This window comes from Lycorma delicatula, chromosome 4 (assembly GCF_047948215.1).
Source record: "Lycorma delicatula isolate Av1 chromosome 4, ASM4794821v1, whole genome shotgun sequence".
Taxonomy (NCBI): Eukaryota; Metazoa; Arthropoda; class Insecta; order Hemiptera; family Fulgoridae; genus Lycorma; species Lycorma delicatula.
The window spans coordinates 172,608,609-172,631,112 of record NC_134458.1 but is presented as its reverse complement, the minus strand read 5'-3'; the positions used below and the strand labels follow the sequence as shown (position 1 = coordinate 172,631,112).

General features: G+C 32.3%; 1 protein-coding gene across 4 annotated transcripts in view; it reads right to left on the bottom strand.

Moving 5' to 3' along the window:
* The window catches only part of LOC142324083 (diacylglycerol lipase-beta-like), a 284,175-nt gene that overhangs the window by 42,083 nt on the left and 219,588 nt on the right, over window positions 1-22,504 (bottom strand). For all 4 annotated transcript variants that reach the window (XR_012756212.1, XM_075364715.1, XM_075364714.1 and 1 more), the window contains exons 4-7: window positions 18,076-18,188; window positions 13,627-13,851; window positions 10,577-10,726; window positions 4,665-4,833 (exon numbers count right to left, since the gene is read on the bottom strand). Coding sequence is in view for 3 of the 4 variants with exons in the window: in XM_075364715.1 (XP_075220830.1) it covers window positions 4,665-4,833; window positions 10,577-10,726; window positions 13,627-13,851; window positions 18,076-18,188 (657 nt within the window). In the remaining variant the exon portion in view is untranslated. The remainder of the gene's footprint in view (window positions 1-4,664; window positions 4,834-10,576; window positions 10,727-13,626; window positions 13,852-18,075; window positions 18,189-22,504) is intronic.

Genomic DNA, 22,504 nt, shown 5'->3' with positions numbered 1-22,504 from the left:
TTTCATAAATATTACACACCAGTTTGTATAATCTATCAATCGCTTTCTCACCTGCACTGCGCAGTAATTCTACAGGTATTCCGTCTATTCCAGGAGCCTTTCTGCCATTTAAATCTTTTAATGCTCTCTTAAATTCAGATCTCAGTATTGTTTCTCCCATTTCATCCTCCTCAACTTCCTCTTCTTCCTCTATAACACCATTTTCTAATTCATTTCCTCCGTATAACTCTTCAATATATTCACCCATCTATCGACTTTACCTTTCGTATTATATATTGGTGTACCATCTTTGTTTAACACATTATTAGATTTTAATTTATGTACCCCAAAATTTTCCTTAACTTTCCTGTATGCTCCGTCTATTTTACCAATGTTCATTTCTCTTTCCACTTCTGAACACTTTTCTTTAATCCACTCTTCTTTCGCCAGTTTGCAATTCCTGTTTATAGCATTTCTTAATTGCCGATAGTTCCTTTTACTTTCTTCATCACTAGCATTCTTATATTTTCTACGTTCACGCATCAACTGCAATATATCGTCTGAAACCCAAGGTTTTCTACCAGTTCTCTTTATTCTGCCTAAGTTTGCTTGTGCTGATTTAGGAATTTCCTTTTTAACATTCTCCCATTCTTCTTCTACATTTTCTACCTTATCTTTTTTACTCAGACCTCTTGCGATGTCCTCCTCAAAAATCTTCTTTACCTCCTCTTCCTCAAGCTTCTCTAAATTCCACCGATTCATCTGACACCTTTTCTTCAGGTTTTTAAACCCCAATCTACATTTCATTATCACCAAATTATGGTCGCTATCAATGTCTGCTCCAGGGTAAGTTTTGCAGTCAACGAGTTGAGTTCTAAATCTTTGCATAACCATGATATAATCTATCTGATACCTTGCAGTATCGCCTGGCTTTTTCCAAGTGTATATTCTTCTATTATGATTTTTAAATTGGGTGTTGGCAATTACTAAATTATACTTCGTGCAAAACTCTATAAGTCGGTCCCCTCTTTCATTCCTTTTGCCCAGCCCATATTCACCCACTATATTTCCTTCCTTGCCTTTTCCAATGCTTGCATTCCAATCTCCAACTATTATTAAATTTTCATCTCCTTTTACGTGTTTAATTGCTTCATCAATCTCTTCGTATACACACTCCACCTCATCATCATCATGGGCGCTTGTAGGCATATAGACGTTAACAATCGTTGTCGGTTTAAGTTTTGATTTTATTCTTATTACAATGACTCTATCGCTATGCGTCTTGAAATACTCCGCTCTCCTCCCTATCTTCTTGTTCATCACGAAACCTACTCCTGCCTGCCCGTTATTTGACGCTGAGTTAATTACTCTAAAGTCACCTGTCCAAAAGTCGCCTTCCTCTTCCCACCGAACCTCACTAATTCCTACTATATCCACGTTTACCCTATCCATTTCCCTTTTTAAATTTTCTACCCTACCAACCCTTTTTAAGCTTCTAACATTCCACGCTCCGACTCGTAGAATGTTATTTTTTACTTTTCTGGTGACCCCTTCCTTAGTAGTCCCCACCCGGAGATCCGAACGGGGGACTATTTTACCTCTGGAATATTTTACCAAGGAAGGCGCCTCCATTATTGCTTTTGAAAATGCAGAGAGCCACATTTTAACATAATTTCTATTTCACAAAGATAATATCAGAGTAACTTTCTCTAAACACAAATAATATCTGATTGATTTTATAAGAATCATGAAACATTGATGAATATTTTTTCTAATTATTTTATTTAATTCTAATATTTTACTCTAGAAGAGAAATTTAAATTATAAATTAATTTTAATACATTATTCAAAAATGGATAAACTTCTTAAAGACATTTACTGTGTTTTTAGAATGTAATATGAAACATAATTTTTAGATGTATTATGAAAATAGTTTATTGAATTGCACAAAAGCAGTAAATATAAAGAGATTATTAGTCAAATGAGAGTACTTTTTTGAAGATTATTTATTTCATTTTTTCTTTACACAGTTTTAAATTTACATTTGAAAAATTAATTAAACTCTTCTTTGTTTTAAAAAAAATAAGCTTTTTAATCAATTAATATATTTATCAACTTGAAGCAGTATGCACTGCAAAAACATTATTGAAACAAAAAAAAACACTATACATATATTAAAAAAAATTTATCCCAGGTATCTCCTGTTTCACACAAACTTGATACATTTTTAAAATTAATTTGCTATTTCTTATACTAAGGATAAATATAATTTCATTACATTACATTACATAGTTAGACACAGATATCAAATTTCACTTTTATTTAAAAATGTAATACAAACTACTAAACATTATCTTATCTTAAGTTCATACATGCACGCGCATGCACGCGCACACACACACACACACACACACACACACACACACACACACACACACACACACACACACACACACACACACACACACACACACACACACACACACACACACACACACACACACACACACACACACACACACACACACACACACACACACACACACACACACACACACACACACACACACACACACACACACACACACACACACACACACACACACACACACACACACACACACACACACATACAATATTCCATATAAAATATAAATCATATGATACGAGTATATAAACCACCAAAACACAATAATTAGATAAGTTCAACTTACCATATTAATTTCCAGTAATTAGTTTTCACAGTATTCCGCATCTTCAGTGGGTATTATATTGTATATCTATTACATTAAAACGATTTCTTTTATTTTTTGTCATTTTATTTGAAATTATGTTTAAAATTTAGATCTTAATATGCTCATTATAATATACAAAATTTCAAAATATAAAATATAATTTGAAATAAAATGACAAAAAATTAAAAAAATTTGTTTTAATGTAATAGATATAGAATTTAATACCAACTGAAGATGCGGGATACTGTGGAAACTAGTAATTGGAAATTAATATAGTAAGTTTAACTTACCTAATTACTGTGTTTTGGTGGTTTATATTTTATATAATATTAAATTTTATTAACGTAGTGGTCAATATGTTAATGAATTATTTGAATATTCCAACAAAAAATACACACACACACACATATATATATATATATTTGTGATTAATTCAACATATATCTTGAAGCTTTGGGATCATTCAGATGAAAGTCTAAGTCATTATCATTCTGATAAGGAAGTTAGCAAATTTTTCAATTATTTATGAAACTGTAAAAGATTTAGAATGAAAGTGCATCTAGAAAGAATAAATCTATAAGTATTAGTTGAATTATGATATCAAAAGATATTTTTTTAAATTTTTAATATTGCAATAATTTTTTTTTAAATTTAATTTAACTGTTAAACAAATAACAATAGTAAAGACTTCATTTGTTAGAGAAATATTAAATAATATTGAAAAACTCATGGAAAAAAGTATTTAAAAAAAGTAGAATTGAACTGGACTGTAATATATAAGAGAAATAATTCTGAGTGATATTTTAAAACAGATCATTCAGAACTTGCTGGTCCCTATCAGAAGAGATGGAAACAAATATAAATTAGACAAACAAATTAACAATTAATATAATCCACCTTACCAGCACATTGATACGTTCTCTAGATCTTTCGGCTTACTTGGAAGCCATCATCAGGAGTTAAATTAATGCATTAGTCAAAGTTTAAAAATCATAGTTAAAATTTTAAAACAGTCATGACTGTCCTGGTCCTACTAGTATATTAGTAGGACTGGACTATGACGGAGAACTATGATTTTTAAACTTTGACTTTAATGTGTTAATTTTAACTCCTGATGATAGCTTCCAAGTAAGCCAAAAGATCTAGAGAACATATCAACATGCTGATAAGGTGGATTATATTAATTGTTAATTTATTTATTTAACATATCAGCGGTGCCATGTTTGAGAAATAAATATAAATTAAACCTATATTTATAAGATTGAGTAAAGGTTTTCACTCCATTGAATAATTCCTTACCCTCCTTGATCAAAAATAAATTATGAAGTTATAGGTTTAGAATGAGATTTAAGTTAAATTTTTGACTTACCCTATACGCAGAACTGACTCAAAAGAGGTAGAATAAAAAAAGAAAGAATTGCAGGTACACCAAGGAGCAGTAACCACAGAAACACAAGAACAGAAACAAATGTGTTAATCACGTTTAGAATACATTTATACTGAAAGAATATTTATCAATTTGTATAATGACTCTTCAACCACACTCCTGAATTGTATAATATAATTACAAACTGCATATTTTGTAATGTTTTCATTTAAAACATTAACTACATACAAAGTTCAATGGTATTTCATGCCAATCTGTCCAACAGATATTTTTAAGTAGACGTTTAAGGGAGGGGTTTACTGTGATTTAAAAACTGTGTGTTTTTATAATATAAATAATTTATCTAGGGATATTACTCACAAAATAAATAAATAAGACTCTTTAATAATTCATTAATTTATAACAAAATATTTCACTAAAATTCATTAAAATGAGAATAAAAATTCTGCCACTGGCAAATGAAAAAAAAAAAAATGCTTCTACACTGAAATTAACTATTATATGGATTTTTCATTAAATTATAAGTAATTTTACAATGAAAATAGTTACTTAATAACAAATACCTGAGACAAGCACAGCAAGTCATATAGCGTAACAATTTAAATACACCAGTCACACAATGCTGAAATAAGACAAAATGGCATCCGTATGATGCTATAGATAATTTCATATAATGACATGCAGTTTCTAAGTTCATCCAACTAGGCGTGCCCTGAAATGCCTCTTTAACATCTGAAATGAAGAAACAAGTAATTATTTGTAAACACTACCTTTTACTATGTATGTACAATACATATTTTTTGAGAATAATTAATTATACACCATAAAAAACAAACGGATTTTTAAGATCTTTCTATACTCTACAATAAAAAGCTGAATGTGATGTTCCACAAATGTCAAGTTTTACTCTTTGCATACAGCTTAAATTTTAATAATCAATGAGCTTTACAGATGATAATTAATTGTTATTCTCATGACCAAACTTATTTTCTTAATGAAAAATAATAAAACTACTCTAAATAAATTTTTTCATTTAGTAAAAGTTATAAATGTATATAAATATTTATGTGTTCTAAGGTACTCTTCCCTATGAGGGAAAAATAATTTGCATGACAACACAGCAATTTAAAGAAAATAATATTTACCAATAAAAATTATAGATATAAACTGCTCCAATCTCTACAATAATTATTGAACAAATTTCCTACCCTGAAAACTATAAAAAATAAGTAAAAGCAATTACTTGTTAATGGGCCAGTAGGTCAAAACAGTCAAAAAATTAAAAAATTGTTTCCACAAATTTTTACAGAATAGAATTTATTTTTTTTTAAATTTCAATCTGTTATTTTTAATGGTAAATCCAACAATCATATTATTTTATACAGAGTGGGCTAAATAAAACCAGCCCCAGGAAATAAAAATATTAAAATACAAAGCAAAATGTAATATTAGATTACTTACATTTATTGATTCTCTATTAGCCTTTTTCAAAAAAGAAATATTCACAATGTTGCAATGTAATTTTAAAGTCTGTTTAAAATGCTCACTACCACCTGCTATACAAAGTTCAGCATAGTGAATCATGTTCAGAAAAACATTTCGTAATTCTCCAACTGGATTCCTGGTAATTTCTTGTCATGTATTGTCTTTCAACTCTTCCAACATCAGCAAGTTGTTCTTGTAGACTATCCCTTTCAGATATTACTCGTTTATCCTTATCATGTTATTTTAATTCATGTACAACACTCGCACAATAGGATTTCATTTGTAAACCATGAAGTATACACCAATACGATGTTCGAGAAACTCCTATTTGTTGAACAAATCGTCGTATTGACTAGTGAAGACTCCTTCCAATACAATTCACTATATCAGTGGCAACTTCCAGAGTTTGAACAGTTCATTGTTTTACTCGCTTCCCATTGGTAACACAGCCAGTTGTTCGCCACTTTTTCACTAAATCTTGAATTGCTGATTTTGCAGAAGCATTAATTCTAGGATACGTCCCTTGAAACCTTTCACGAACCAATTTTATTAAAGTTGTGCAAACATACGAGGTCTGTTCAGAAAATAACCAAACCTTATTTTGTTTTTTTTCTTACACATTATTGGTCCTTGTCCCCTTCAAAGTATTCCCTTCCCCTATTCCCACACTTTTCCCAGCGATGTTTTACACTTTGTGAAGCAGTCCTGCATATCTTCATTTGAGATGAAACGAATTTACTTTAATGTCATCAATAGTCTTTCAATGCTGATTTTAATTTCAGAAATAAGAAAAAATCCCAAGGAGCCAGGTCTGGCGAATAAGGAGGCTGAGGGAGTACAGTCATCTGATTTTTGGCACAAAACTAATGAATTGACAAAGCTGAGTGTGCGGATGTAACTGTAAAATGTATAAAATAAATGTATAAAATGGATAAAACTGTAAAATGCCTTGATAGTACGCATGGTTCACTGCTTCACCTTGAGGCAAGAATTCAAAATGCATAATTCCATAAAAATCAAAAAAACACAGAGCATCACTGCATGTGGATATTGGATCAAGACTGACTTGCTTTCTTGGGGCATGGAGATCCTTTGCCAATCCATTGTGATGAGTGAACTTTTGTCTCAATGTGTAGCTGTAAACCCAGCTTTAGTCTCCCGTTATTAACCTTTGCACGAATGTTTCATCGTCATCGGCTTGTTCAAGAACTTGCGAACAAATGTCCACACAATGTTCTTTCTGCTGTTCAATCATCAAACGAGGAACAAACCTTGCTCCTACTTGATACATGTTCAATTTTTCAGTCAAAAGGTCTTAGCATGATACACTTGAGATGCTAACCTCTTCTGCAAGTTCTCTGACAGTTAATCAGCGATTTGCACGTACCAGATTGTATTTCTGAACGATCTTGTGTCATCAGTTGAAGCCAAAGGCCTTCATGGTTGGGAGTCATCTTCAACTGACTGAAATCATTTTTAAGTCATGAAAAACATTCGTAACATTGCGTATGATCCAGAGCATCATCTCCGTAAGTTTGTATCTAAAGTTGAAATGTTTCTGTGAAAGTTTTCCCCAGTTTCACGTAAAATTTTAATCTTTGCTCAAAAAATTTCACATTACAAAAATCACTAACACTTAACATGTTGAACTCAAATAACAATAACACGAAAACTAAATGAGAAATCAACAATCCAAGAATATATGGTTACAGAGGAGGTTATGCAGAACATAATGCTGCCAACCACAGATCATTAAATATCTTTGTTGGTGTGTAATTAAAAATGTTTGCTTATCTTCTCTATTCCTCCACAATGAAAACGCATTGCTCAATTTAATACACCATGATGCACAATCACTATAACTGACCTGACTGAATGGCAGGAGAAGGCTTATGAGTGAGTCAATGACTTCAACTGATAGGCATGAGTGACAAACATACCATCTTCTGACATAGTACATGTGAGAAGATACTATATCAGACGGTTGAGACTGGTTGGTACTATATTGGCCCACCTGGTATTATATTAATATAACAAACATATTCTATATTTTCTATTATATTAAAACACTCAAACAGAACTGTTATTAAGTCCAAGCACTTTAAGATAAGGGTTTATAAGCCCTTTAATTAACAATTTAATATGAGATCTGTTCAAAAAATAACCAACCCTTTTCTAAGACCAATTTTATTGATTTAAACAGAAATATAAAATAAATTTTTTTTACACAGTTTTCCTATTGTCCCTTCCATTTTATGAAGCATCTCTGAAACACATTTTTTCAAAACAGCTGTCAGGGTATTCTAAAATATTTTTTATGGAATTGTCTCAATCTGTCATTTTAACAGAGATGTTAATTTTGGAAGAAATTCAGCAAGGGCTAGGTTAGTAAGGATGGTGAGTTAGGGATGTCATTGGGAAAATTTTTTGTCAAAACTCATGAATTAGCAGCTATGCATTGGTTGGTGCATTGTCATAGTGAAGAAACCACAAGTTGTCATGGCAAAGAAGGTTCAGGTCTCTTCTTCCTCATATTTTTGAAGACATCTGATAAATTCTAGATAACAGCTAACTAGTTGCGTTGAAGGTAGAAACTCATAAAAACAATGCCTTTGATGTCAAAAAAGACTGTCAACATCACTTCGTGTCTGAATGACTTTTGTATGATTTTCAGTTTCAGTGAAAATTTTCCAACCCCCTGTAATAACTGAGTCTTGTTTCTATATCATCCATGTATGAATATGCATCCATGTGTATGAATATGTGTATAACCTGTTATCATCACAAGAAGGTTTCATCATCATTTGCAAGATTTAAAATTTCCTGATAGACTGTTGTACAATTGTCTTTCAACTGTATCAAAAGCTTTGGAACCAGTTTGGCAATGATACAGTGCTTCTAATTAGGATTTCGTGATATGATCCCAGTCTCCTCTGTTACCTTGTAAACTGTTAACTTTGATTTGATGTCACTAAATCATTCACTTGGGCAAACTAATGAGCATTGTCTTCATGGCTCTCAACCACTTTTAAAACACCTGAACCGCTCATAGCATTGTGTGTGACTCAGAGAATAATCCCAAAGAAAGGTTTCTGAATCATTTTGTGAGTTTCAGTAAAATCTACACCAAACTCAACATAAAATTTCACTGCAACTGCTTTTCCATATTAAGTCACATTCTGAAAATTGCCTTCAGCGATTTCACTGATGAGCAACTTGGGCACATATTTATTAAAAAATTCTTACCTAGGCATACAAACAATAACCTATACATATATTTATTACAAAATCTCTCTTATATTTAACTACTTCCAATTTGATGATTTAAAAATATATAAAACAATACCATGAATCAAGAGCACTGTTTGCTTATATGTATATGAATCCCTTTTAAGAATATGTATATGCTTTTTAAGAAACTGTTGTCAGTATATTGATATGAATCCTTTTTTAGTTTTATTAAGTAGGAAAAATAAATAACTTTTTTTTGTATTTCTGTATTAGTAGAAAAGATTAATTTATAAAATTTTTGTAGATTTAAATCGTTCAAAAAATTGAAATATGCAATGATTATGGTATAGAAAACTATTAACAGTAAAAGTATTAAAATAATTATATATATATTTTAATACATTTTTTCTGTATTATAGACCGCATTTTTAATCTTACTTAATTTAGGGATGCCCCCCCCCCCCTAATTTGTTTAGTAAGATTATTTTGTAACTTCCACTTTTGTATATGTGATTCACAATTTATACTGACTTTAAAAAACATTTTTAATACATTACCCAAAACTAAAAAAATAAAGTAATTTTGTTTAGAAAAAAGTATTTTTAAGGTAAATAAAGTAAACTGGTATTTTCACAAAAGTGTTGTTAAAGTGGAATAAAGAGTCTTAGCAATTTTGCATTTAAACTCTTTTTAGTTAAAAGACTAACTTAAAATAATTGTAAAAAATAACTTTAATGCAATATAAAAATTAAGTACATAAAACTATGTTATTCTAAAAATACCTTGACAAACATTAATAGGTCATAATGAGCAAAATATTAAGGGAGAAGAAAGAAAATTTTAAATATTCAGTACTATATCAAAGTGTCTAAAGAATGTTTTAAAAGCAATAAACAAACATAACACTAAATAAAATGAAGTTTTATACTCTTTTTAATGAAAAATTGAATGATCTGTTTCCAAAATACTTTTTCTCATACTCAACTGAAATCAATTAGTGATAAGATAATTTGCACTTTTCGCCAAATCCAATTTTTACTTTGTTAATATTCAACAGAATTAAATTTCAATCAGATCAAATTATTAATTGAAAATTTTATCTTAAAAGCTGAAAATAAACTTTTTAAAAATAAATCACAGGGAAATATTTACATTAAAAGCTATAATAAAAGTATTACATTTATATAAATTAATCCCTTTCAACATTTTGATCAACCTGCTTTGGCTGAATAAGTCAACCAATCCTTCAAATTTTAGTACCCATATTTATTATTTTTTGCATGAAAACTGCAGGGAAAGTTCTTTCCCCACAGTTTCATGCAAAAAAAGGGGAAAGTTATTCTTTCCCCTTAAGTTAAGGATTAACTTAACCAAATTCATCTAAATTTACACTCAAGATTTTAATGTGTTATTCTAATTAACAACACATTTGGTATGGTGATCCAGAAATGTAACAAGTTTCTAACTCATTTTACAAACTAAGGGTGCAATTCAATTTGGGCACTATTCAACATATGTACATAAGACATCCAGAGACTTTTAAAATAACACACAAATCATTAAAAAAAATTAATTTATTAGATTGCCTTCCATAACATTCTTTAATTGTCATTTTAGATAATTCTATCAATTATATGCAAGCCATTGCAAAAGGGTTTGATCAGAATTTAAATATTGAAACTGTTTAATATTATTAGCTACCAAATTTTACTCATTAGACAATACTAATTTTATTATTATAAGTAATTTACTTCAGTACCTGATGTGTATTTCAGCCTCTGTTCTGCCACCAGCTCCAATCTTCTCTGTTCTCTTGATTCTCGTTTTTGTTTTACTCTTAACAGCACACAACCAGCAACAATATCAGATGGAACCAAATCTGAATCACGGAACATTGAACTACATAAACCTGTCAACAATAAAAATTTAATTTAAGAAAACTTTAATATTGTTTTTAAATTATTTAATAGCAATGAATTTGAACAAACTTGTTTTTGGAAGAAAGAACTGCTTATTAAAACATTTTATTACAAATTTTATTTTAAATTAGTTTATCTAATGATCGTGACCAGTTTCCAGGTCACGATAACATTTGTTTTAGATGGGTTGACAAAGCAGGCATACTCGACTTTATAACAATAGCAACTAACAGAAAATGAGAGGGCATGAATCAACAAGTTTTGGAATGCTAGTAATAGGGACATGAAACTACAAGATGACAAGACCTGTCACTTTGTGCAACATTTTGTTCTCCCATTACGTTCCAGTGTACATTTTACACTGGAACGCCTTTCCTTGTAGAATGAAAATGAAAAGTTATAAATTAACCATTGCACATAACTAGGAAAGAATAATCCTATTCAAGCCAAACATGAACTAAAGTGTGGGTCACTAACATCTAAAATTTCATTTTCTGTTACTTTATACATTAATCTGTATTTAAATAGTCAAGCAAATTCCATTCAAGTAGCATAATATTAACCCATCGGGTTGGTCTAGTGGTGAACACGTCTTTGCAAATCAGCTGATTTCAAAATCGAGAGTTCAACGTTCAAATCCTAGTAAAGGCAGTTACTTTTATACGGATTTGAATACTAGATCATGGATATCAGTGTTCTTTGATGGTTGGGTTTCAATTAACCACAAATCTTAGAAATGGTCAACCTAAGGCTGTACAAGAATACACTTCACTTACAGTCATACATATCGTCCTCATTCATCCTCTGAAGTAATACCTGATGGTGATTCCTGGAGGCTAACCAGGAAAAAGAGAAGTATAATATCATAATCTACAAAAAACTAATTATCACCTATTTACTGGTTAATCTTCTTCTTTTTTTTTGTTTAAGTGCATTTTTAGAGAATTCCGGTTCATCAGGATATATAAAATTATATATACTGGATTATAAACAATGTTAAAAAATTAAAGTATCGAGAGGTATATTTATCATCTCACTCATTATACTGAATGTAAAAGTGCTCTATCTTCAGTAATTCTGTTAAGTATCTCTTTGTTTTTATTTGGTCTTCTCATTTTATCCTTCCATCTTCCTCCACTTTCATTACATATTCTCCATGTCCACATCTCAAAAGCTTCTATCACCTCCTTTTCTTTTTTTCATGTTGTCCGTGTTTCATATCCATACAAAAAAATTTTCCAAATGTAGAATAAACTTTTCATCAGCTCCATATCCTTATGGCTGCATAATAATATTTTTTTAAAGATCTTTGCCAATACTATTCTTGTCTTCACCTCAACTTCACTTTTTAAATTCTATGTTAGCATACTCCCCAGGTATTCTTTTTTTTGTTGATGACTAATTCAATAAATACGCTTGAAGCTTGTGTCATAGGATTATAAAATGAAAATTTTTGTAGAGTACAAAAATTTCCATCCGACTGGGATTCAAACCCACCACCTCCAGGTGAAAGGCTGTGATGCTACATGTACTTTTCAACCTGTTCTGTTTTTCCTAACTTTTTCTTGACAATCATGTTCTTTCTTTTGTTTTTTCATCCTTTTTTTCACATAGATTTTTTATTCCATTTTCTAACACTGTTAGGAGAGTTTAAGTCTCATATCATCTGATGCAATTTATGTTTCAATTTACTAAATTTATGCCTTCTTTCCACAAAAAAAAACCAAAAAAAAAAACAGTGTTTTTTCTGTTATTCCCCTGACCCTCTACATATTTAATGTACTGAACACTAAAAAAAAATTCCATTTACCTTTTCAAGTGCCACTGTAGTTACTATCTATTAATTACATTCAAAATGTTGAATTCCATTGCCCCAAGTTTAAAATCTGCAATATTGATATTTATGAGAAAAATCATTATTCTTGAAAAATTCTAATTGATTTCACACACTAGTTATAAAACAAAAAAATATCTTCATGACTGATTTAAACTGAACTGTTGTAAAAACATCAAACATTCCAGTGAGTTTCTTTTTCTTTTTTTTTACATCTTTGTGGGTATTATGCAGTAATTTTTATCATAATTATATCATCACATTTAAAAATTATACAACAATAATAATGGGTACACATAAAGCAAAAACAGTCCAGTCAGCAGGAAAAGTCATGGCTATGGTTTTTTTGGGATTCTTGTGGTATAGACTGCCTGGAAAAAGGCAGGACCATCACTGAAGAATATTGCACATACTACTGGACTGATTGAAGGGTGCTATTCAGGCTAAACATCCACATCTTGCCAAAAAGAAAATGCTCTTTCACCAGATTAATGTACCTGGACAAGCATCTTGGGATGTTGCCACAAAACTCCTTGACTGATGCTTCAAAGTCTTTCCACACAGCCGTACACAACAGATTTGGCCCCCAGCGATGACTTCCTCTTCCTAAATTTAAATAAATGGCTCACTGGATGAAGATTCACTTCAAATGATGATGTCAAAGTTCAGGCAACTGCTTATTTTGCAAAGTTGCAAATACATTATGGTAAGGGTATTAAAAAATTGGAAAATCACTCATCTAAATGTATCTAACTGCAAGGAAAATTAAAAAAATCTTATATTTTCTTTGTCAGGCCGAGTACTTTCCAAACAGCCTCCAAATTAAATTATTTTACTACACATCATTACATACAAAAAGTTAAAGCATGGTTCTTACAATATGCAATGGTTATTGCTCTCATTTAGCAGCAGGGGCACGCATAATAACAAAAGCACAGGTAATAATTTATGAAGGATATGAAACTATTGATTCTCAACTCCAAAAAATTGAAGTCACATGCAATTTAATAAGCACAGCTTAATAGACAACATAATCAAATTATGGATACTACATACCGGCTACCTGAGTGAAAGCCTCATGACTTTGTTTATCTCTGATTAACCAGCAAAAAAACCAGCGGAAACGTCTCACCCATATTCGGGTTACTTTCCTATGCTTCAGAGTGTCTAACGATATATCTGGCTGAGATCCTCGTAACTTTACTGAACCAATAGGATCCATCACCATTGCGATACCAAAAACTGCTAGTGCAAACAACACCCAATCACAACAAACCAGTACTGAAAAAGATTTAAATAGAGGATTAAAGTAGCTATAACAATAAAAAAAGGAGTAAAAATATTGTTGAATAAGAAAAAAGTCAAAATAAAACATAGTACATCATTCATATAAATATCTGTGTACACATTTTCATTGTTGCTAAAATTATACAATAAACTGTTCACAACAAAAACCTATTTTTCTTAACAACTAAACTAAATTTCAAGAGCAACAGGTTCTAGAATCTATATTAAAAAATATATAAATCCAAAAAAAGAAGCAAATTCTGAATTAATAATTGTTGCACAGCGCATTACTTTAATGAAATTCTATTTCTGATATAAATTTTAAAATATTTAATAAACAGCAGTATAGAAAAAGGGTACAGACATTCTAACCAAAGATTTCCTACTCCATCATTTTTTTCTATTCCAACTTTCTTTATATTTTTCAGAATTACCAACTACCTGACAAAATTAACCAGTCTCCATTCTACACATTTCACGCATTAGTATGAATTCTAATACATTTCAAAAGAATATCATCTGAAGACATTCTATATCTCTTCATTCTATGTCACAATAATTGAGACATGAATAAATTTTGATGAATGTAATGATAACTGATAATATTTTTTTTTTTTCTTAATATGACTGAAAACATTTTTTTTAATTAAGTAAAAAATTCTGTTCATTTTATAATTATTCAACTTTGCACAGGGTTTTTATTGATTTTATAAATTAGCAGGTAGAAATTAATTATGAAATATAAAGTCAATTATAGTATTTTTAGTAAGATTAAGCTATTCAAATTTCAAAATAATATTATCATATAATACAAATTGAAATCAATAATTTTTAATTATTACCAATTTCATAGAAATATAAATAAATTATAAATAGTTAAATTAAGTAGAATATTTGGATATTAGTAGATTTTTTGTAAACAATATTTCACAATGGTAATGATTAGCATAGATCAATCAATCAACTATCTCAAAAACCTCTGAAGTTTAAAAAATCAGGGAATAATTATAGCTATTTCTGGTGGAAATTATTCTAGCACATTATAATCACAAGTATGTTAAAGTTGATATACTTGAAAAACTGGGCATGCTTTTTATTCACAATTATCTTACAATTGTAGATATTTGTTTTTCTCTATGTGGAATATATATAAAGGACTTTTAGGCATTATTTTTGTGCTTAAAAATATAATATTTAATGTAAAGTATAACAACTAATCCAGTTTCAGAAGGAAAGGAATTCATTAAAAGAACAAAATGCATTTACCAATTAAAAAATATATTAATAATCTTTTGAATAAATTTTCATTTCTACAATTTTTTATTCTAATATAAAATTGTTGAGTTAATTTAGTCCCCAAACATGATGAAACCTGTGAAATTACTTCAAATTATTTTTTTGACCTGAATTATATACTTATTCCTTGAAATTTATAAGCGAATATGACTAGATAAATACATATAATGAAAAACATTTAAAACAAAACCAGATGATGTAAAATATCAGTTAGCACAGAAAATATTACTCAGGTCCTGAGCAATTTGTGTATTTTATAGTTATAATTTGTACAGTTAACATGAGTATTTACCTGAAAAATATGAATAAACATAAAAAAATATGTTAAGAGCAATTTTTTTCTGCTTTTGTATAAATGTTAAAATTAAATAAATCCATGTATACAAGCTTAAAGGCATTTTTGGATGTAGGTATAATAAATTTTTCAGGCTAATTTGACATAAAAACATATATACCATTTTTAATGATCGAATTGCTTGTAACTTGTTACAAAAAGAATAAAATTTTGTAACATATACAGTAGTTTAAATCTGTTTCATAACCGTTACATTAATTTTGAATTAAAAAAAATTGAAATGATCCTTTTCCTTACTGAGAACACACTAAAATATTTCATTGTATGTCAATTCTATTTCAACTCAAAGTGAATGCATGATCATCGACAAGAATGTAAGTAAAACTGCAGTATTAACAGATAGTGGCATCATAGAAACAATAAAATTTAAATATTTTGAGGGTTTCAAGGAACCCTCATTGACTATATTGTCAATAAAGAAACAAAACTAAAAATAATGATTATGAAACTCTACAAGCTCCAACCGTCTTTATATGCATCTGAAGTTTAATCGTAAATTCTGTAATTGATCAGAATTAAATGGTAAATATTTAGATGTTAACTTCTTTCAAATTAAATCTTTCATTATATCAATAAATTAAAGAATGTTAAAAACAAAATAATCCTTATTTGTGTAGAATTGAGATTAATTGGATTTTTTAAGAAAAAAATAATCATAAGACTGAAAAAGAAACTGAACCAAAAATATAAATAAATTGTACGTATTGGGTTATTGGAAGTGGAAATTAAGAGGCCTGAGCTTTTATCCGATATGCACATCAGTTATTTCAGCTTGTGTAGCTCTCTGGTCACCAGAGAGAAAACAAAGTTTTCAAAAGACAGTTCCCTACATAAACTAAGAATGCTTTTCCCTTCAGGTCCTGGCATTCTCAGGATCTAACAGGATAATACTTGTCCCTGCAGAACCGATTTTAAGGAAGAAGGTGAATGGTGAAAAAAGATGCAATTTACTGACTTTCCAGAACTGTTATTTGTATGTAATTACATACTATGAGGATAAGTCAAAAAGTGTAATGAAATTTAAAAAACCATTATTTTTATATAAACTTAGATAAATGAAATCTGCTAATTTTTAATATAATCCCCTCCGACTTCTATGCATTTAGTCCAACTTTTAACAAAAGGATTTTGAATTCTGTTCTAGTAGAAAGTTTTCGATATGGCACATAGTAATTTGGTTTGCTTCCATGACTATCAGAGGGAAAATAATTTCCTTGCAGCTCTTATTTCAGTGGACCACAGAGATAAAAATTACTTAGAGAAGGTCAGGACTGTATAATAGGGAGTCCAACAGCTGAAAATCAAGATCTTTAAAGCAAAGGATTGTTTTACTGATTTTATGAGGTCAAGCATTATTATAAAGAAAATCACACCTTCTGAAAATTTACCTCACCATTTGGAATTGTTTATCTTAAGTGATCACAGTATCTTACAGTAGTCTTCACTATTACTGTTATCTCATTTCCACAAAATGGGGTAAGTTATTCACTGTTTAACACTACCTGTACAAATGGCTATAACACATATTAAAACATCTTGGTACAATAATGCAGGTTGAGTTTCTTTCTACATGAATAATGGATGTTTGTTATAAAACCAGCCCTAGATGTGAACAGAGTAATTTGATTTATACACCAGTTGCATCATGGGATAGTCAACATTATAAGCATGCTTTTATACAAGACAATTTATATTACTACCATATTACATCAGGGTTGGATAAATGCCTTGCTAAGGCTCAATAAAGTATTATTGGCTCTGATATTTTTCTGAACTCACAGACCCATCGGCCTTTAATGGAGGTGACCCACGTATGAAAAAACTTAAGTCACAGGCATCATCAGTCAATCAGGGGTTACGTCTATGTTAAAGTGTTTAGATAGTTTTATCGATTTATAAAAGTTTTATAAGTTTATAATATTATAAAGTTGTAAGTTTATTAATAAAATAATTATTGATTAATTTTATTTTGTACTTAATAATTATGAAAATAAATTAATGAAGAAAAATTAATACCGTAAATTGCATTCACGATGAGGAATGGAATCTGCCTTTATATTTATAATTCGGGTTTATATGAATAAAGATATCACTTTAGGAGTAAATACCACTTCAGATGGATTTGGCATGCTGCTGAGCAGCAATGAAAAAAGCAACAGAAAACTACTTAAATCCTTACTTTCCTTGGTAAGAATGCAATGGAATGCTTCTTATAACTGAGGCAGAGAAACCATTTTTGAGACAAGTCCATCACATCAATCAGCTAAAACTATTAAGATATGGAAATCAATGAGCATTACTATAATTAAGAATTGTGTAAAATTGTATTTTTTTCCATATAGTCTTCTCATTCATTTTACTTCATTGAGACATCTCATCAATCTTTGTTTCTTTGACATTAAACTTGATTAACACAAAAAAAATTACATTCTGCTATTTCAAATGTTTTCTACTACTTTAGATATTCTGTATGATCTCTGGACTAAAAGTTAATATATTTATTATAAAATCATCTTAAATAAAATTCATATACATGCATATTAAATTACATCTAGACAAATACATACTATCAATTACAGTGTTGGTGAAATGATCATTATTAGGACACTCTATGACTGTTGTGAAAGCCCAGATTGTGCCTAATACATTCCAACCTACTTCCGGCAAAATTAAAAATAATCTGAAAAAAAACAAACAAAACTATTTGAGCAAATAAACCTTCAGAAAAGCAAAAGTAATTACAAAATCCATTTGTAATAAAGTTTTAATAAATTAACACATTAAATAAGAAATGAGGGGGCAACTTAAAAATCAAACTTCTACAGACTAAACACAGTTGTAACACGTAACATTTTATGAATGAATTGAAAACATAAATTAAATTCTGTACTTACATTACCAAAAGTTTACATAATTACCATATTTTTATTCAAAATATGTTTGCAGTGAGCATGTTCTTCTGCTGACAAGGACCGCAAGGTCATCGGCGTATGCAATGGTCTCCGTCCCTGCTGGCAGACAGAGGTTCAACACGCCGTCATAGACCACGTTCCAAAGCAGGGGCCCCAGCACCAACCCCTGCAGAACATCTCCAAATACCAGTAGCCGCCTTGTTGTGTCTCAGCTGTGGCCCACCTATCCTTTAGGTAATCTCTGACCTGCCTGCACAGGTAATTATTAATGCCTTTCTCTCTCAATGACTCCATAATGGATCCCCACAGTATGAAAACGAATGCATTGTTTACATCTAACGAAATCATCATTGGCATATTCCTTGTTCTCCATGTGCCCTCTCTTTCTCTTGCAGCCCAATTTATCACTCTTAAGATCGTCTGGGTGGTCGACTTCCTCTTACAGAAGCCATATTGATTTGGGTGAATACTCACCCCAGTTTTGAGTTCATCAATTATTCTCACTGACAGCATCCTTTCCACCACTTTAGCCATGGTATTTAACAGGCAAATAGGATGATACTCCGCTGGCCGACCAGCTGGTCCACCCTTGGGGATGAAGACTACCCGTGCCTCCTTCCAACAAATCTGAAAGGAGCCACTCTCCAGAGCCCTATTAACCACATCCGTGATCTCCCACAGAATCCGTCTCACAAGGCTTTTGAGAATCAGTGCAGGAATCCTATCAGGTCCAGGACTCCGTTTGTCACCCAATCTACCAATTTCCCAGGTCACCTCATCCATCGTGAATCTGCACACCTCAGAGTCCTGTGGTCCGACTATGTCTTGTTCCCGACAGTTCCCGACAGATAAAGTTTCTCTACCTCTCTTATTGCACTCTTCTCCGTAAGTACAGGGAGGCGTCTTCCTAGCTTCTTCGTTATTATACGATACGCCTGCCCCCAAGGATCGCGATCCAGGTCTGCACATAAGTCCAACCATTTCCTGCGTTTCTCTGTCTTTATTTCATAATTGAGTATCTTTCTGCTCTCTTTGGTTACAAAGAGTGAATTGCAATGAGGCATTCTTGCCCTCTGATCTTCTGAGGCGCTGCATATCCTGGCGCAACTGGGCAATCCGCGGGGTCTACCAGTAGGCCGTCCTGTATGCTCCCCGTCCAACTGGGATCTTGCCTGTTTCTTATCTTATAGTGGCCTGCAGGGCCTCAGGAGTCAACTGAATGCCATCACTGACAGCTCTGGCCACGTTACTGGACACTATTTCGACTTGTCTGTAAGTCAGCCTTGGGAGCAGTCCCCGATCTCTTCTTCTGAACGATCCGTCTCTAATCTTCAGTCAGACTGCCCTGGCAATGTCGTCCCGGAGTACACACCAATCACACACTGGTGCAGGTCCCATCTGCTGCCCAGAATTGTCAAATCTAGGACTGAAGCGTGACTCCTAGTCTCGGACATGGTGGTGGTGTCATTTACACAATTTAAATCATTGACTACCATCAAGTCCGTCAGCAACTCACCCCTACGATTAGTGTATCCACTACCTGCTGCCACTGTTTTACAATTGAAGTCTCCCAGTTGTATTGTCTTCTTAGTCGATCTAGTTATTACCTCATGGAGATCATCTATAAAGGCCTGATACTCGGCCAGCGCACAGTTCAGGAAGACATAGGCTCCAATTACCACCATATCTATCAACTCCAACGACACAATGCCATCCCTTCTTTCCAGTAATTACCAAGCAATCTGTCCATTGATGTCTCGGATAGCTACATTACATCTTGTATGCACACCAACTGCTTCTTGCGACTACGTACCTATTGGACTCAGTCACCACGACGAAATTAGCCCCACACCTGCCCACTATCTCACCAACCAAGTTGTGAGATAACGAGCTTCTACTGGAATTCATTAACAGGATTCTAATCAAGTTTGTTTGTATTTGCACTCCAAGCCTCAGTGTAATGATTCAACAGCCCACAATCCAGGCATTTCATGTTCTCCTTACAAGCTGCTATTTTGTGGCCACTTCCCCCACAGTTAAAACAAAGGTCCGCCCTGTTTCGACCCTGACACTCTGATCTGTGGTGCCCTGGATTCCAACAGCGGTAGCATCTATTTGCCTCCTCACGAATGTGGCCCTGGCAGTGGACCCATCCCATTCGGATCCTCTCCTCGATTATCTTGCGGGCTGCCCCAAGCGACGTGATTACTATGACACTCTTGGTCTCCATGTACGCCTGCCTTTTTGAGAAGATCTTGAATTCTTCATCATTACCTACCTGTGCTATCGCTCCTTTTATCTCTTGTTCTGTGGTGTCTGATTCCACGTGTTTAATATGTACCACAGTACGTCTCCCACTTCATGCTTTGAAATTAATCTGTAATTCAGCAGCCTTGTTATGTAACGCTGCTGTAAGATTCTCCGCATTCTGCGCACCCTGAACCCGGACGTGCAATTCATCACTATTACCCCTCTTGAGTGATATAACTTCTCCCGCCTCCTCTCGAGAAATTGTGGACTTCATGGTCTTGATTAAGTCGGCGTAAATCCTCCCTGCTGCTTTCACAACTACGATCCTACTGTCAGTCACTGGGGGAGTGGCTTTCTTTACACTTGCCAATCCTGACCCCTGTTTGTCATGTGCACCATCTTGTTGTGTCCCAACCACCTTCACCAGTTCTTCTTGTCCTCTGTGCAAGTATATTCACATCTTTCTAATGTAGGAACCGACTCCACTACCAGGCAAAATAAAAACCAAAGACTTGGAATTACATATGACTCTCTTAACTGAACTCAGGAGTAACAAAAGAGAACTTTGTTCCCCGTCCACTGAATTATAAGATACTTGATAACTGCACTTCTGTATATCCACTTTGTCCGTTCCCAGTATAGTTGACACATCAAGTTCAATATCACCTGGCTTGATCGACGGGTCCACACCCTGAGCTCAGGCCAGGTCTCTAAAGGAACATCTATCACCAGTTTCTGCTGCCAAGTCATTTATCTGCTTGACCCGATTGATAATCTCAGCCAGCCATCTCTGAGGGATGAGGATCACAAGCAGTCAGTTACTTCCTCCTGTAGAATGTTGTTGACATTGACCTTTTTTGGCTCTTCTGTCTGTGTAACCTGCGTTATTGTTGTTATTGGTGGTGATGTTTCCAATGGGGCCTTAAGCCCATTAAATATCTTTGACAAGGCCTCCTCGTGCTGCCCTATAGACCTGGACAAGCCAGACCCAACATTCTGTTTTAACGCCAACACTGCAAGTCTAAGCTGGTGGGTGATGCCCCGCAAACTGTGAGGAGCTGGGTCCTCCTCTACCGAGGACAGCAGTCTAACTCGTTTTTTGCCCTTGAAGTCGGGCCGCTTCTTTGTTTTCTGAGACTTCCTGAGACACTTCCAGACATGAAGGTACCTTCTCCGATTGATTGCTCCAACGGGAGTGAGCGCCTTCTCTGCATTATGCGATTTTCTGCTTACGGGCCAAATGCCGCATTCAACGAGATCCCACTTGATGGGTTTTTGGGGGGGGGGGGAATTTTACCCCGACTTTATAATTTTACCCCAATTTTATAATTTTATAAAATAAAATTATTTTAAAAATAAAAAAAGTTTATTTTTAATTTTAATTTGCAATTTTTTGTGTGACCGTGGTCATACAAGATTAGTACTTGCACAAACATGGTAAACAGAGCAATTAACTATAAAAAGTATAATTAATATAAAAGTAAATTAAACAAAGAAATAGGTATTATGAAACAAATTGCCATATATAATGGTTATGATAATTCTTTAACAGATAATATATACAATAACCAAATGTCAAAAATTAAACATAATATACATTTAATAACATTAAACAGCACACTAAAAGTTGACAATGTATATTTAAAATGTGTATATTCTGATAAAATAGTTGAACATATTACACAGGTTTATGAAAATAATAAATTTAAAACAGCGTAACAGACAAATAACCACATAATAAAACACCTAATAACTAATAAACATAATGATTCATCTGATTTATATAATTTGGGTGGTATTTATAAAATGTAATGTAACGATTGTGACCACATTT